The 12,357-nt window shown below is 54.1% G+C and overlaps 2 protein-coding genes across 6 annotated transcripts in view; both read right to left on the bottom strand.

Annotated features, from left to right (window-relative positions):
- Acrbp (acrosin binding protein) overlaps positions 1-6,766 on the bottom strand; it is a 14,460-nt gene extending 7,694 nt beyond the window's left edge. Inside the window, exons 1-8 of one of the 2 annotated variants that reach the window (XM_010611637.3) lie at positions 6,691-6,766; positions 6,280-6,498; positions 6,103-6,197; positions 5,672-5,789; positions 4,636-5,095; positions 3,920-4,052; positions 2,052-2,231; positions 1,792-1,959 (exon numbers count right to left, since the gene is read on the bottom strand). In XM_010611637.3, coding sequence (XP_010609939.1) covers positions 1,792-1,959; positions 2,052-2,231; positions 3,920-4,052; positions 4,636-5,095; positions 5,672-5,789; positions 6,103-6,197; positions 6,280-6,498; positions 6,691-6,733 — 1,416 coding nt within the window. In that variant the 5' untranslated portion in view covers positions 6,734-6,766. The remainder of the gene's footprint in view (positions 1-1,791; positions 1,960-2,051; positions 2,232-3,919; positions 4,053-4,635; positions 5,096-5,671; positions 5,790-6,102; positions 6,198-6,279; positions 6,499-6,690) is intronic. The other variant, XM_010611638.3, reaches the window with a different exon arrangement.
- Positions 6,767-8,082: 1,316 nt separating this feature from the next.
- Ing4 (inhibitor of growth family member 4) overlaps positions 8,083-12,357 on the bottom strand; it is an 11,348-nt gene continuing 7,073 nt past the window's right edge. Inside the window, exons 3-8 of one of the 4 annotated variants that reach the window (XM_010611639.3) lie at positions 9,618-9,784; positions 9,347-9,461; positions 9,128-9,236; positions 8,839-8,986; positions 8,249-8,310; positions 8,083-8,165 (exon numbers count right to left, since the gene is read on the bottom strand). In XM_010611639.3, the coding sequence (XP_010609941.1) occupies positions 8,126-8,165; positions 8,249-8,310; positions 8,839-8,986; positions 9,128-9,236; positions 9,347-9,461; positions 9,618-9,784 (641 nt within the window). In that variant the 3' untranslated portion in view covers positions 8,083-8,125. Of the gene's footprint in view, positions 8,166-8,248; positions 8,311-8,596; positions 8,714-8,838; positions 8,987-9,127; positions 9,237-9,346; positions 9,462-9,617; positions 9,785-12,357 lie in introns of those variants that run through there. The other 3 variants (XM_010611640.3, XM_010611641.3, XM_010611643.3) reach the window with 3 other exon arrangements.

Here is a 12,357-nt window from a genome sequence, read left to right as displayed (position 1 = left end):
AAAAAAAAAAAAAAAAAAAAAACAGAAATGGAAGAAGGGATTAGAAGCAAAGCTAGAGGACAAAGGAAGATTATACAAACTTTGGGAAACTGGTGAAGAAGACAGGTGAGAAAGAAGGAAGAATTTTTTTTAAAAAAGGAAGAAATAACATGAACAGAACAAGAACAAACTAGAAACAGTGGGCTGGGAATTTAGCTCAGTGGTACCACCAGCTGCCTCACAAGCACAAGGTCCCAAGTTCAATCTTCAGTACCAAAAAAAACTCAAAAAACAAAAAACTGGAAACATCGTTCACACATATAAAAACAAGAACAATCAAGAAAAAAGAAATAGAACAAAAACAAGAAAAGAAAAAAAAATCTACTTGAAGGCATGTCTCTGCTATCACTGCTAGATAAAGTGGGCAAAGTGGGCAGACAGAGACCAGATTCATGTTGATTAATCCCAAGAAGCCAGCCATAGATTATGGCAGGGTAATGGATAATCCCAGCAACTTTGTACCTTTAGTTCTGAAGCTCGGGCTGGCTATTGGATGGGTGGCTGGAGCCTGTTTTATTCAGCCTGCAACACTCCATGTGCCTCATGCTGGCTTGAACTTGGGTCCTTGACCTCCTTCTGACTTCAACTTGGTTGTCGCTCACCCTGACAGAGCCAGGCTGAAGCTGCCAAGTTCCGAGCTCAGTTGGGCCCACTCCAAGATGGTTACTGGCTGGTCACCCTCTCCTGGGGGAACATCTGAACCTGAATAATTCACCAGCCACTGCAGTCTGCTGTGCTCACTACTCTGTTCCACTGGTGTGTTTCTCTGGGTGAGGTCTCTGGAGTCATCAGCAGTCACAGGTTTGCAGGTTTGAGCCACCCTTCCTATGCAGTGAATTAGGGCTCAGGGAGAAAATGCCTTAGTGCCACCTCTTTCTTCTGCATTTAAGTCACTCTTTTGTTCTCCCCTTGGACATCAATTCTTACGTCAGATCCTTTCTGGGTCCTGGGGACCCAGTTCCCTCCTTTTCTTCCTCATGTTGCTACATTCCAATATCTGGACACCAAATTTCAGAGTGGCTTTTTCTCTTCCATTTACCACTCTGCCATCTTCCCAGAAATCTGCTTGTTTTATATTGTTTTTTTGGTACTGGGGATTGAACTCAGGACCTTGTGCTTGCAAGGCAGGCACAGTGCCACTGAGTTAAATTCCCAGCCCATTTTTTGTTTTGAGAAAGGGTTTCACTATGTAGCCCAGGCTGTCCATGGTGATCCTACTACCTCAGCCTCCTCAGTGCTAGGATTACAGGCATACACCAGTAAGCCTGGCTTTTACATTTTTTTTTTTTTTTTTTTTTTTTTGGTACATGGGATCGAACTCAAGTCCTTACATTTGTGAGGCAGGTGGCAGATCCACTGAGCTAAATCCCCAGCCCTACATTTTATTTTGATACAAGGTCTCACTTACATTGCCCAGGTTTAGACATGAACTTGTATTGGGATTGCCTCAGCCTCCCACATAGCTGGGATTACTCATCTGATTGCAGAGAAAAGTGTAACTGGCATAGAGAGGGAAGTAACTGGACTGAAACCAGTCAGAATTGGGATAGACCAGTTTGTCTCCCACCACCCAAACCCAAGCTTTCTCTCCTGGTCCTGGTGCTTTGCCAAATCCCAGCCTGCTGCATGGGTAAAGCGGTGTGCAGCACCTGACAGTAAGAGGGAGGAGGCTCTGTGGGGAGCCAAGTCCCCTTTAACACCCTCAAGCCCATACAACAAGCCCGGGATGCCAAGGTTGGGAGAGGGTCTCACCTTGGTGGGGAAATCCCCATTATGGAAGCTGAGGAACTCAGTCTGGAGCCAGCTAGAGACCCGAATGTCTTCACAGCCCTTTGTGGCCAGCTGGGCACACCAGAAATCCATACGGAGCCCGCCATACAGATCTAGCCCATAAAATTGGCCTGACTCTGAGGACTCTGCCTGTGGCATGGGGAGGGAGATGGGAAGACATGCATACCCTGCCCCCTGAAGTCCTCCCACCCTTTCCCTGTTTGGGGCCACCCCAGGGGTACCTGGGTACCCATGGTCATGGTCTGGGCTGTGAGCAAGGAGCTGATGAAGGGTGTCTTATGGGATGCATCACACTGCTGCCGCTGCAGGTTGGCCTCCGAGTGGCACTGCTCCAGCTTCAGAGAGCAGAAGGCACACAGGGGACAGAGAGCCATGTGTCGCCGTCCAAGGTTGTCACAGACCTGGGGCAAGAGTATGGGTGAGGCTGAGGCTGGGACTCAGGCCTGTCCCTGCCTGTGTCTCAGCCTTCTGGAGCCCTGGGTGTCACTGCACTAAGGCTCTTCTGGGGCTTTCCTCAGACCTGGCCACCTCTTGCCTCCCCTCTTCGAAGGCTCCCCAAGAACATGGCCTCAGCTCCATCTCCACCCTCTTCCTGGTTGTTTACTCATCAGTAATTGTTTACTTCATCTCTCTGAAGGTGACACCCAAATCTCTGTCACCTCATCACCAAAGGCCTGACAGACAGCTACCAGCGGGTGCTCTGTGGTCACCTCTAACAGCCCTAATGCTAATATTAATGGAGGTGGAGAACTTCCACCATGATGGCCATCCACTCTCATCTCATCTGGTGTTCTCAAGAACCCTCTCATGGCAGAAGTATCACTAATAGCCCAAGTCAACACTGATGAGGAAACTGAGGTATGGTGAGGTTGAGCACATTGTTCAAAGCAACACACCTAATAGGTGTAAATGGGGCTGGGCAGGATAAAACAGAGTCTGAGGCCAGCTTGGGCAACTTTGCAAGACTTGTCTCAAGATAAAAATTTTAAGGGCTGGGGATTTAGCTCAGTGGTGCCAGCACCTGCCTGGCAAGCACAAGGTCCTGAGTTCAACCCCCAGTACTAGAAAAAAGAAAAAAGGAAATTTTTTTTAAGGGCTGAGAAAGTAGCTTAGTGGTAGAGTGCTTGTTTCACATAAGTGAGGCCCTGGGTTCAATCCTCAGTATTGGGGGAAAAAATATGTGAACTTGGGACATAGACCCAGGTTCTTCAAAATATAAAGCTTATGTTCTGCTAAGCACCTAGTTAAAAACCCAAATCCACTGGATGTGGTGGCATATGCCTGTAATCCAAGCACTCAGGAGGCTGAGGCAAGAGCATCGCTCCATGAAATTTCGGCTCTCTTTTATCAGGGCCTTTGGACTACCAGAAATCTCCCTCCAGGCCCTTCGTCTGCCTGTTAACTCTGCTCTCTTCAGTTTCTGCTGCTCTGTGTGAAGCCTTCTGTGATCCTCCATGCTGTCCTCTGCACCTCCTATACGCCTCTGAGCACACATTTCACTCTGCTCTGCCTGCATCCTCTTCCCCACTGACCAAGTCCCGGCAGAGCTGAGTTTACCACATATGCTGGTAGCATCTCAAGTACCAAAGAGGGAGCTGGTGCCCCAAGGATTTGTGGAAAAATGGATGTGGGTCGGCATACCAGCTTTCAACAAACATATGCTAAAATGTATTATTTAAAACCCAGAAGCCCAGTGTGGGGGTGCACCTGTAGCTACTCAGCTACGCAGCAGGCTGGCGTAGGAAGGTCACTTGATCCCAGGAGTTCCAGAGACAGCAGCCTTAGCAACACAGTGAGACCCACCTCAAAGCCACAATGGACTTTGCTTGGGGCCGAAGATGCCATCTGGGGTCACCACAGAGCGCCCAGCATGGACTCTGTGCACTGCATGGGGGAGAGCTGTACCTCAGACACAGCTAGGGGCTGCAAATGGGCTGAGGGGAAGCTCCAGATTGGACTGGATGCCAAATTCGATGTGGAGCCTTCTTCCTCTAGTGTGGGGAGAGGTCCTTGCACAGAAGGGAGCCCCGCATGGACAGAGCTTCTCTGCCTGAGCCTCATGTACTCACTGAAAGGCGGGTGGGCTTACCAACTTCCCGAAGCCCAAGGTCTCCTCCTCCAGGTGCCTCCAGGCCTTGGCTGTGGGGGTCAAGACGCAGCTGTTCATTATGATGGCGTAGCACAGCACCAGCACAGCCTCCTTGTGTGGCAGCTGCAGGAGACTACAGGCAGACAGTACCGGTGGGGACAGGCTGGAGCTGAGGTGGGAAGCCACATCCACTCTCCCTGTGCCCTGGGTGGCTGCTCCTCGTCACACACTCAGGATGCTTATCTTGGGCCCAAGAAGCCTTGGACTAACTGCCTCTTGCAGATGAGGAAATGAAGAGTTGGGCATGGCGGTGCACACCTATAATCCCAGCACTGTGGAGGCTGAGGCAGGAGGATCACCTGCACTACACAGTGAGTTCAAGGTCAGCCTGAACTGCATAGTGAGACCATCTCAACAAACAAGCAAACAAACTCAAATGAGGAACTGAGATCCTGAGAGCAGAAATCTCCTGTCAGAGGCTGCCATGTCAAGGCCTGAGCCTGAGCCTGAGCCTGATGGCACCAGGTTCCAGCCTCACTGCACCACATCATGTAGAGGACGGGCACCCAGGCTTCCTTCTGCACAGGACTTCTGCCAAGCGGGTACAGGGGAGGAGAGGCTGGCAGCCCGAGCAGGTCTGAGTGGGAATGTGGGCTTCTCACTCCCAAAGAAGGCACTGGGGGTGGCAGGGCTCAGGGAGTCCCACCTTCCTGTACCTGCCATGGTTCTGGCTCCTCCAGTAGGCATCCTCATCATACATCTCCTCCATCTCCTGGGCCGAGAGGATGAGCTCCTGGATGTTCTCCATCATCAGAGGAGCCAAGTCCACCTCTCGGACCCGGGCTGAGGAGGAGCGAGGATCAGCAGACAGAGACTCCGACTGAGGCTTGGGATCAGAGCCCATCTGCAGGCTAGCCACCACGCCCAGGGCTTCCTCCATGCCCTGGCTCTCTTCCTGCTTCCCCTCCTCCTCTTGCTCCTCCTCCTCTTCCTGCTCCTGCCCTTCCTCCTGCTTGTGCTCCTGTGCTGATTCCGGCTTGTGCTGCTCCTGCCCTTCCTCCTGTTTGTGGCTGGCCGTTTGCTCCTGACCTCCCAGCAACAAGGAGGACTGCAGCAGCTCCTCCACATTGCTGCTCAGCCGCTCTGGCCAGGGCTGGTACGCCTGTCGCTCTGTGGCTACAGGGGAGCAGGAGGGAGAAAGAGGAGAGAACAAGTGTATTAAAAAGCAAAAAGGAGGGCTTGGGGACTTAGCTTCAGTGGTTCTGCAGCCTGCCTCACAAGCACAAGATCCCAAGTTTGATCCCCGGTACCAAAAAAAGGAAAAGAAACACATGATAGCAAAACAAAAGACCATTACCAAGGCAAATGCAGCAGCAAGTCCCTTCCCACCCTCCTTGTAAGAGCTCCTCTTCCTTAACTCACACCCAAAGCCACCTTCTGCCCCCTGCCTTAGGGACCCCTCAAGTATTCTGAGCAGCTAGCTTGGGTGGGGGGCTGGGAGTCGAACACAAGGCCTGTGGGGCCAAACACAGGCTCCATTCAGCTCCACCGCTCTGGGGGCCCCAATACTTCAAAACACGGAGCTATTACAAGCTGGGCATGGTGATGCATGCCTATAATCTCAGCGCTCAGGGAGGCTGAGGAAGGAGAACATAGATTTCAAGCCCAGAATTTGTTGACCTAGAAAGACAGGTTCAAAAAATGAACACAAAAGGGAGAGGAGAGCCCAACCTGCATCCTGGCAGGGCTTACCTTCGGCGCGGGGTGTGGCAGGGGAGGTCACCGAGGTGTGGTGGACCCCGGCCACAGAATTCAGCTCCTTGAAGTTGTTCACGGACAGGATGGAGACGGGCTGGGAGCACCTGACCCTCTGCAGGGAGAGCGGGATGGCTTCCATGAAGGGAGGCGGCTCCAGCACAGTGACTTCGCAGCCCCTGGCCAGCACCCGGCCTCCCCACACTCTCGGGCAGCGAGGCAGGCACAGGGGCCACCCCCACAGCGTCCCCCACCCCCAGGAGACTGTTTCTCCGGCCCCACCGGGGCTTTTCCAGTCAGCATCGGCCGGGAGCAAGATCCCTGGACTGTTAGAAGAAACCAACGGGCTACTCCTCCCTGCCGGGCCGGGCTGCATGCAGTCTGACCACTCGGGAGGCAGAGGTGGGCGTGTCCCGAGTGCGGCCCACCTTGGCGTAGTAGACGTGGTTGGAGCAGCGATACTGAGTGAACTGGCAGAAGGACTCGAACCAGGAGGCGTAGGGGAGGTCAGAGCAGATGGCGCCTGGGGAGAGGCGGGGTGAGCTTGGCGCCCTCTGCCTGGCTATGGGGCCCCCCTGCAGCCGCGCCCACCCACCAGGCCTCACCGTCGGGGACCAGGCCGTGGTTCTCATACTGGTCCAGTTGGATGATAGTGGGGTTCCTGCAGCCATGCGTGGCGCGGAGCCGGCAGGTGGTCTCTGCCTTCCAGGAGGGGGTCAGCAGGGCGAAGAAGCGCTCGTACTCGGTGGGGGAGAGGGGGCTGCCCGGAGTCGGGGCCGAGGGCGACTCCTGCGTGAGAACAGCTCCCAGAGGCAGGAGCAGCACTGCGGAGGGGATGGGCGGTGGGAGGCTAGCAGTTGAGGGAGGGACGACCCTGCCTGCCGCAGAGGGGGCTGCGGGCCGCTGGCGACTGGGAGCGGGCAGAAGTCATCGCCAGCACCCGCACACGGAAATCACTTCGAGGGCTTTCAAGGACTGGGGGGCCCGCCACTCGAGGGGCGAAGGGAGCCTCTTACCCCTCAGCAGTGACATAAAGGAGCCAGCCGCTGGCTGTCCCATGTCCCCGGAGATCTGAGCCTCTAACCGGCCGAGGGAGCGAGCCAGCGACCTTAAGGCCCCGCCCACGTCACAGAGGGGATGAAAGGCCCCGCCCAGGGCACCCGAGGCCACGCCCCCAGGAACCTGGCCCAGGCGATGGAGCCCCGCAGGGAGCACAGGCCCTGTTCTGGGTTCTAGGGCAGCAGGAGGTGCAAGGCACAAAATAGAGGCAGAGACTGGGCACACGCCTGTAATCCCAGCATTCAGGAAGCTGAGGCAGGAGGATCTGAGTTTGATGCCAATCTGAACTACATAGCAAGACTCTATCTCAAAAACAAACAAAAACGGGCATAGCCCTTTTGGGCAGGAGCTAGAAATAACTCAGCTGAGAAAGGGGCCAAAAGGGAAACTGAGGAGAGAATGCAGCACCCCTTTCCAGGTATACAGGCCACATTATTTCTGAGAGGAAAGCATAACTTAACTCAACTTTGACCATCCAGAAAAATAGAAACTTAGAAAAGCAGAAACTGGCTCAACTGATTACCCTCTGTCCACTTCTGCCCAATCACGTTTACCCAGGTCCCCTAAACCCAGAGCATTTCCTAGCAACAAACCTGTCAACGTCCCTGGGGTCAGCTAGGCTGGCTGTCCCCTGAAACAAGCACCGCGGAGGGCGGAGGGACAGGAGGGGGTGCTTGGTGTCCCTGAAGGGATTCTTAGGGGAAGGCAAGCAGGGCAACCCATGGAGATATGGGAAAACATTGTATTTCGTTCATGCTTCAAACAGGGAGTGGAGCAGTATCTAGGGTGTGGTGCACGTAGGACAGTCTTGGCATTTACTGGAAACAGAGCCTAGTGGGGGCCCGGGAAGCAGAGAGCCGAGCAGGCTCCATAACTCTACAGGAAACACAGCAGGCCGACTCCACTGAGAGCTTTTATTCACCTACCAAACTCCTTTACATGGAGTCACCTGCGTTCCGCCTCGCCCCTCCTCCCATTCCCAGCCAGGATGAGTCCCTTTGGGGCCCTTCAGCGAGGGCCAGAGCCCCATGATGTGGGGTCCCCCACCCTAGGGAAACAGAAGTGAGGAGAAGGCGGGTGGTCACAGCTGGTACCCACGAGGAGGAGGCTCAGGGCGGGGAGCGAGGGGACCCGCCCTCTGAGATACAGCACCAACCTCAGCAGAGGCACAAGGACAGCGGGCGAGACTGCGCCGAGGGCCGGCCGGAAGCAGGGCACATACCGTTGGTGGCGGACACCCTCCCTTCCGCGGCACTGGGATGGAGACCGAACAGGCCGGAGGGGGTGACAGCACCGCACCACCCGCTTCTCCCTGGCCCCCGGCCCCACACACTCGTCGGCCACCAGCCCAGGTCTGGGAATGCGGAAGAACTGGGAACTCAAGGCCCTCCTCTACTTCTTCTTCCGCTCTTGGGAGCAGCGAGGACAGAACCTGGGAAACAAGATGAAGGGACAGACAGTGAGCTGAGGGGACGGCGCCCTCTGTCACATGGCTCCCACCAAACTGCTGCTCACCATTTCCCCCGGGGCTTGGTTGTCAGCCCCACGCAGGCGAAGTGGAACCACTCAATGGAACACTGGAAAAGGAAGGAGATGGATGAGCGGTCAGGGGCCTGGCAGACACGGAGCAGGGGCAGCTGGCACAGCCCCTGCAGCCCTTTTGCTCCCCCAGGATAATTGGAGGACCCAAGGCCACCACTCCAACCACTGTCCCTCTTGCTTTTTCCTTTTATTTATTTATTTTTGGTTGAGACAAGGTCTCACTACGTAGTTGAGACTGACCTGGAACTCACTGTGTAGCCCAGGCTGGTCTCGAACTCACAGCGATCCTCCTGCCTCAGCCTCCCGAGTGCTGGGATTACAGGCATGCACCACCACGCCCGGCTCTTCTTCTTTTTCCAATGGGATCTCGCTATGGTGCCCAGCTGGCACAAAACTCAAGGTCACATGGGCACAAGTAATCTTCCTGCCTCAGGTTCCCTGTGTATAGTACAGAGAGGCACATGCCCTTAAATCTTGCTTTCAACCCTTTTATGTTCCGCTGTTCAACCGAGGCCACTCCACTTTACCCCCACTCCCTCTGCTGGATGCAAAAGGGTTCTCACATCGGGGTTGTCGCAGCCGATCATCTCGCCATAGGACACCTGGTGGCACAGGCAGTAGGTGGGCTCATTGGGGTCCACAGGCATGTCCAGCACATCTGAGGGGTGGACGCTGCCAAAGGTCACGGAGGGCATCCCGTACTCCGGACTCCTGCAGTGAGAGTGCACTGAGTGTGGCGGGTAGGAGGGAGGGAGGTTCTCCAGAAGGGAAAGCTGGTGGGGAGCAGCTATGGCTTCCTCTCCACAGACACCAAAGGGAGGAGGCGGAGGGGGACCCTGGGGATGCACTCACGTGCGCACGAGCTTTAACTTCTTCTGCGCAGCCTTGGGAGCCTCCTCGTCCGAATTTTTCCCTTTGGAGCGAGCCCGAGCAGCCTTCTTCTCCTTCTGAGTCCGGCCTTCTGGGGAAGAGGGGGGCGCCAGGAGGCGGGAGACAGGAGGCAGGGTTAGGGCTCCTGCTTCTGTCCAGCAGAGTCCCCTCACGTGGGCCAGGGCCCACCCCCCTCCTCACTCTTTTTGCCTTTGCTAGAAGAGCTGTCATAGTCACTTGACTCGATCTGCTTCTCCTTCAGATCTGCCTCAAAACGGGCCAGGTCTGTGTCCAGCCGCCGAATGTGCTTGTCCACCTGGGGGGAGGAGAAGGCAGAGGTGAAGAACGGTTCCCAGGCCGCACAGCAGGCAGAGGCAGAGTTTATTGTCTCCTATACCAACTCATCCCAACGCAGCTGAAAGGGGCGGAGGCCCCAGGAGAGGTGGGAGCGGGGTGCCGTGGCAGGCCGTACCATCTCATAGGTCTGCATGGCCAGCTGCACCTTGTCATCACCAAACTCCTTGCACTTGCCGTAGGCCTCCTGGATCTGCCTGAGAAGGGCCAGCTTTTCCTCAGAGCTCAGGCTGCGGGCGCTGCTCATGTACTCGGTGGCTAGCTTGTCAATTTCAGCCTTCAGGTCTACAACACAGACAGAGGCCTGGTCACGATGGCCACGGCAGCGGGATGAGACATGCTCCTTCCTCTTGCTCCTCGGACTTTTCCATGGGCCACTACCAACTCTGAACTAAAACATACCAAATATGCACAGCTACCAGTGTACGCTCAACAAAGGTAGCATGTTAACACTGGTGCTGTCAAGATGCCTGAGAGTGTGGAAAACATCGCCATGAAGCTGGAACTTAGTTGCTGCCACACCACAAGGTCAGAAAGCACCTTTCAGCTGACGTCTGAAGATGCTTCTTTGCGGGACTCACAGCTTCTGGACCAATCGATTTTGCCCCAAAGGCCATCTTGTCTCAAAATCATCCCACAGCAGCACTGCCTGCTGTGAACTGGGTTGGTCTTCTGCTGCTGCTCCCAGGCCTCCCAATTTAGCCCTCCTGCTCCTCATCTGAGACTTGCTGCTATCTTCTGTCATTTTCACACTGTTCACCTGGGACACTGCTGCCAGCAGTTTAGTTCTGAAAGGCTGGTGATGCCCGGGACCCCAAATGCGGCTGTACATAACCTTGTGTCTGCTAGGGCTCGTGAAAATGTCAAAGGCCAAGAGGCTGACTCGAACAGAGCAAGGCATGGCTAGCAGGAAGCACTGGGACTTGAGGGGACAGTAACATGCTTCCCTCCGGGCCTTTAGAAGAAGCCAAAAAGCACATAACTTGCTGTCCCCATCTGGTCTCTGTGCACAGACTGCTGAGTCAGAACTGAGCTGGGCGTGGAGGCACACACCTGTGACCCCAGCTACTCAGGAGACTAAGCCAGACAGATCCCAAATTCAAGGCCAGCCTAGGCAAGTCAGTGAGACCTTGTCTCAACACTTAAAAATAAAAAGGGCTGGGATGTACACAGCACAGGGCTCCCTGGGTTCAATCCTTAGTGCTACCAAAAATAAATAAAAGCCTGGTGTGGCAGTACACACCCGTGATCCCAGCACCATGGGAGGCTGAGGCAGGAAGATCACAAGTTTGAGTACTGCACAGGGAGTGTAGTGAGGTCTTATCTCAGAATGGGACAGGGTGCTGGCTGAGGATGGTCCTGGCTGGGGGAAGGCCCTGTGTTCAATCCCCCATACTGGGAACAGATGCACAACAAATAAGAACGATTTTAAAAAGGCCAGCACATGCCTCAGTGGGAGTCTTGTCCCTGGAAGAGGCAGGGGGCCTTGCGCGTGGCAGGCAGGGCCGGGGAGGCTCTCCTCGGGAGTGAACCTGTGACACAGTCAGGGTTGAGGCCCTTTCCTGTTTCTCAGGCTGAAGAACGCAGTATACAGTCCTGATGTGAACTGCTGCCTTTTTCTCTTCAGTCTCCCTTTAGTGTTTCCTTCTCTTTTTAATAATATCTCGTGCATACCTCCTGCCTGCCAACACGAACTGCAGTCTAAAGACACAGCTGTAAATCTTTTTTTTTTGTTTTTTGAAGGGGGGTTGATTTTTATCTGAGGTTCTCACGGCAGTTAGAGCCACTCTGTCTTTAGAATAATCACAGCACAGTAAATGCGTAACCAAGACTGTTCAGAAAAGTGACCAGTTGAGTCTTATTGCTTAAAATACACATATTCACAAAAACTGACACACGGCAATGTGCTTCACATGGGAATGTCTGCCTCTGCAAATCTTCCAACGGTAGCACCAAACCCACTACCAACCCCTCTTCTCACTGACCTGGAAAATGAGACTCAACCAAGTCTTGTTGGCCCTGCCTACACCTTCCGTCCCCATTGCTCTCCAAGCAGGCAGCCCCAGCAGCAGCCTGCGGGGCGGAACCCACAGGGAAAGGAACCTGGGAGGATCAGAGGTCACCCATCTGACCAGTGAGCTGATCAAAGATTCATCTTGCTAAGGCTGTTCTCGGAGATGCTTCAGCGAGTTGTTTGGGCCGTAAAAAAAGGGTGGGAGGAAGGTGTCAGGCTGCTCACACATCCGGTCCCTTCTGCCACCCACCAGCCTCTGGTGTGTGCCAGGCTTCTTCCAAATCACAGCTGTACTTCTGACAGTAATGTTAATCACAGATGCAGCAGCACTCTGGTCACCCTACAGCTGTATCAACGTGAGCAACAGACATGGCTCGAGTCAACTTTGGTTCCTTGAATTCCTTTTCTTTTCTTTTTTGAGACAGTATCTCACTACGCGATCCAGGAGGGCTTTCAACTTGAGAGTTGTGGCAATCCTCCTGCCTCAGTCTTGTGAGTGCTGGGATCAGAGGCCTAAGCCACCTTACCCGGCTTCTTGAACTGTTCTTGAGGGAAGCACAAAGATCATAGCATCTCTGCTTTTTCTGCAGTGCTGGGACTAAACCCTGGGCTTTGTGCATGCTCAGGGACTGAGCTACATTCCCAGTCCTCTTCTAATTTATTTTTGTCTTTTTGAGTCAGGGTCTCCCCCTGTAGTCCAGGCTGGCTTTGAACTCCCTATGTAGTCCAGGGTGGGGTCAAATTAGAAATCCTCCTGCCTCAGCCTCCTGAGTCACTGCAATTTTAAACTTGTACATACTGGCCTGGACTAGCTTTTGATTTTTTTTTTTTTTTTTTTTTTTTT

This window comes from Fukomys damarensis, unplaced genomic scaffold (genome assembly GCF_012274545.1).
Source record: "Fukomys damarensis isolate Sample0158 unplaced genomic scaffold, DMR_v1.0_HiC HiC_scaffold_19, whole genome shotgun sequence".
In the NCBI taxonomy this organism is placed as follows: Eukaryota; Metazoa; Chordata; class Mammalia; order Rodentia; family Bathyergidae; genus Fukomys; species Fukomys damarensis.
The sequence above is the reverse complement of the archived record's forward strand: the minus strand, read 5'-3'. Positions and strand labels throughout refer to the sequence as shown.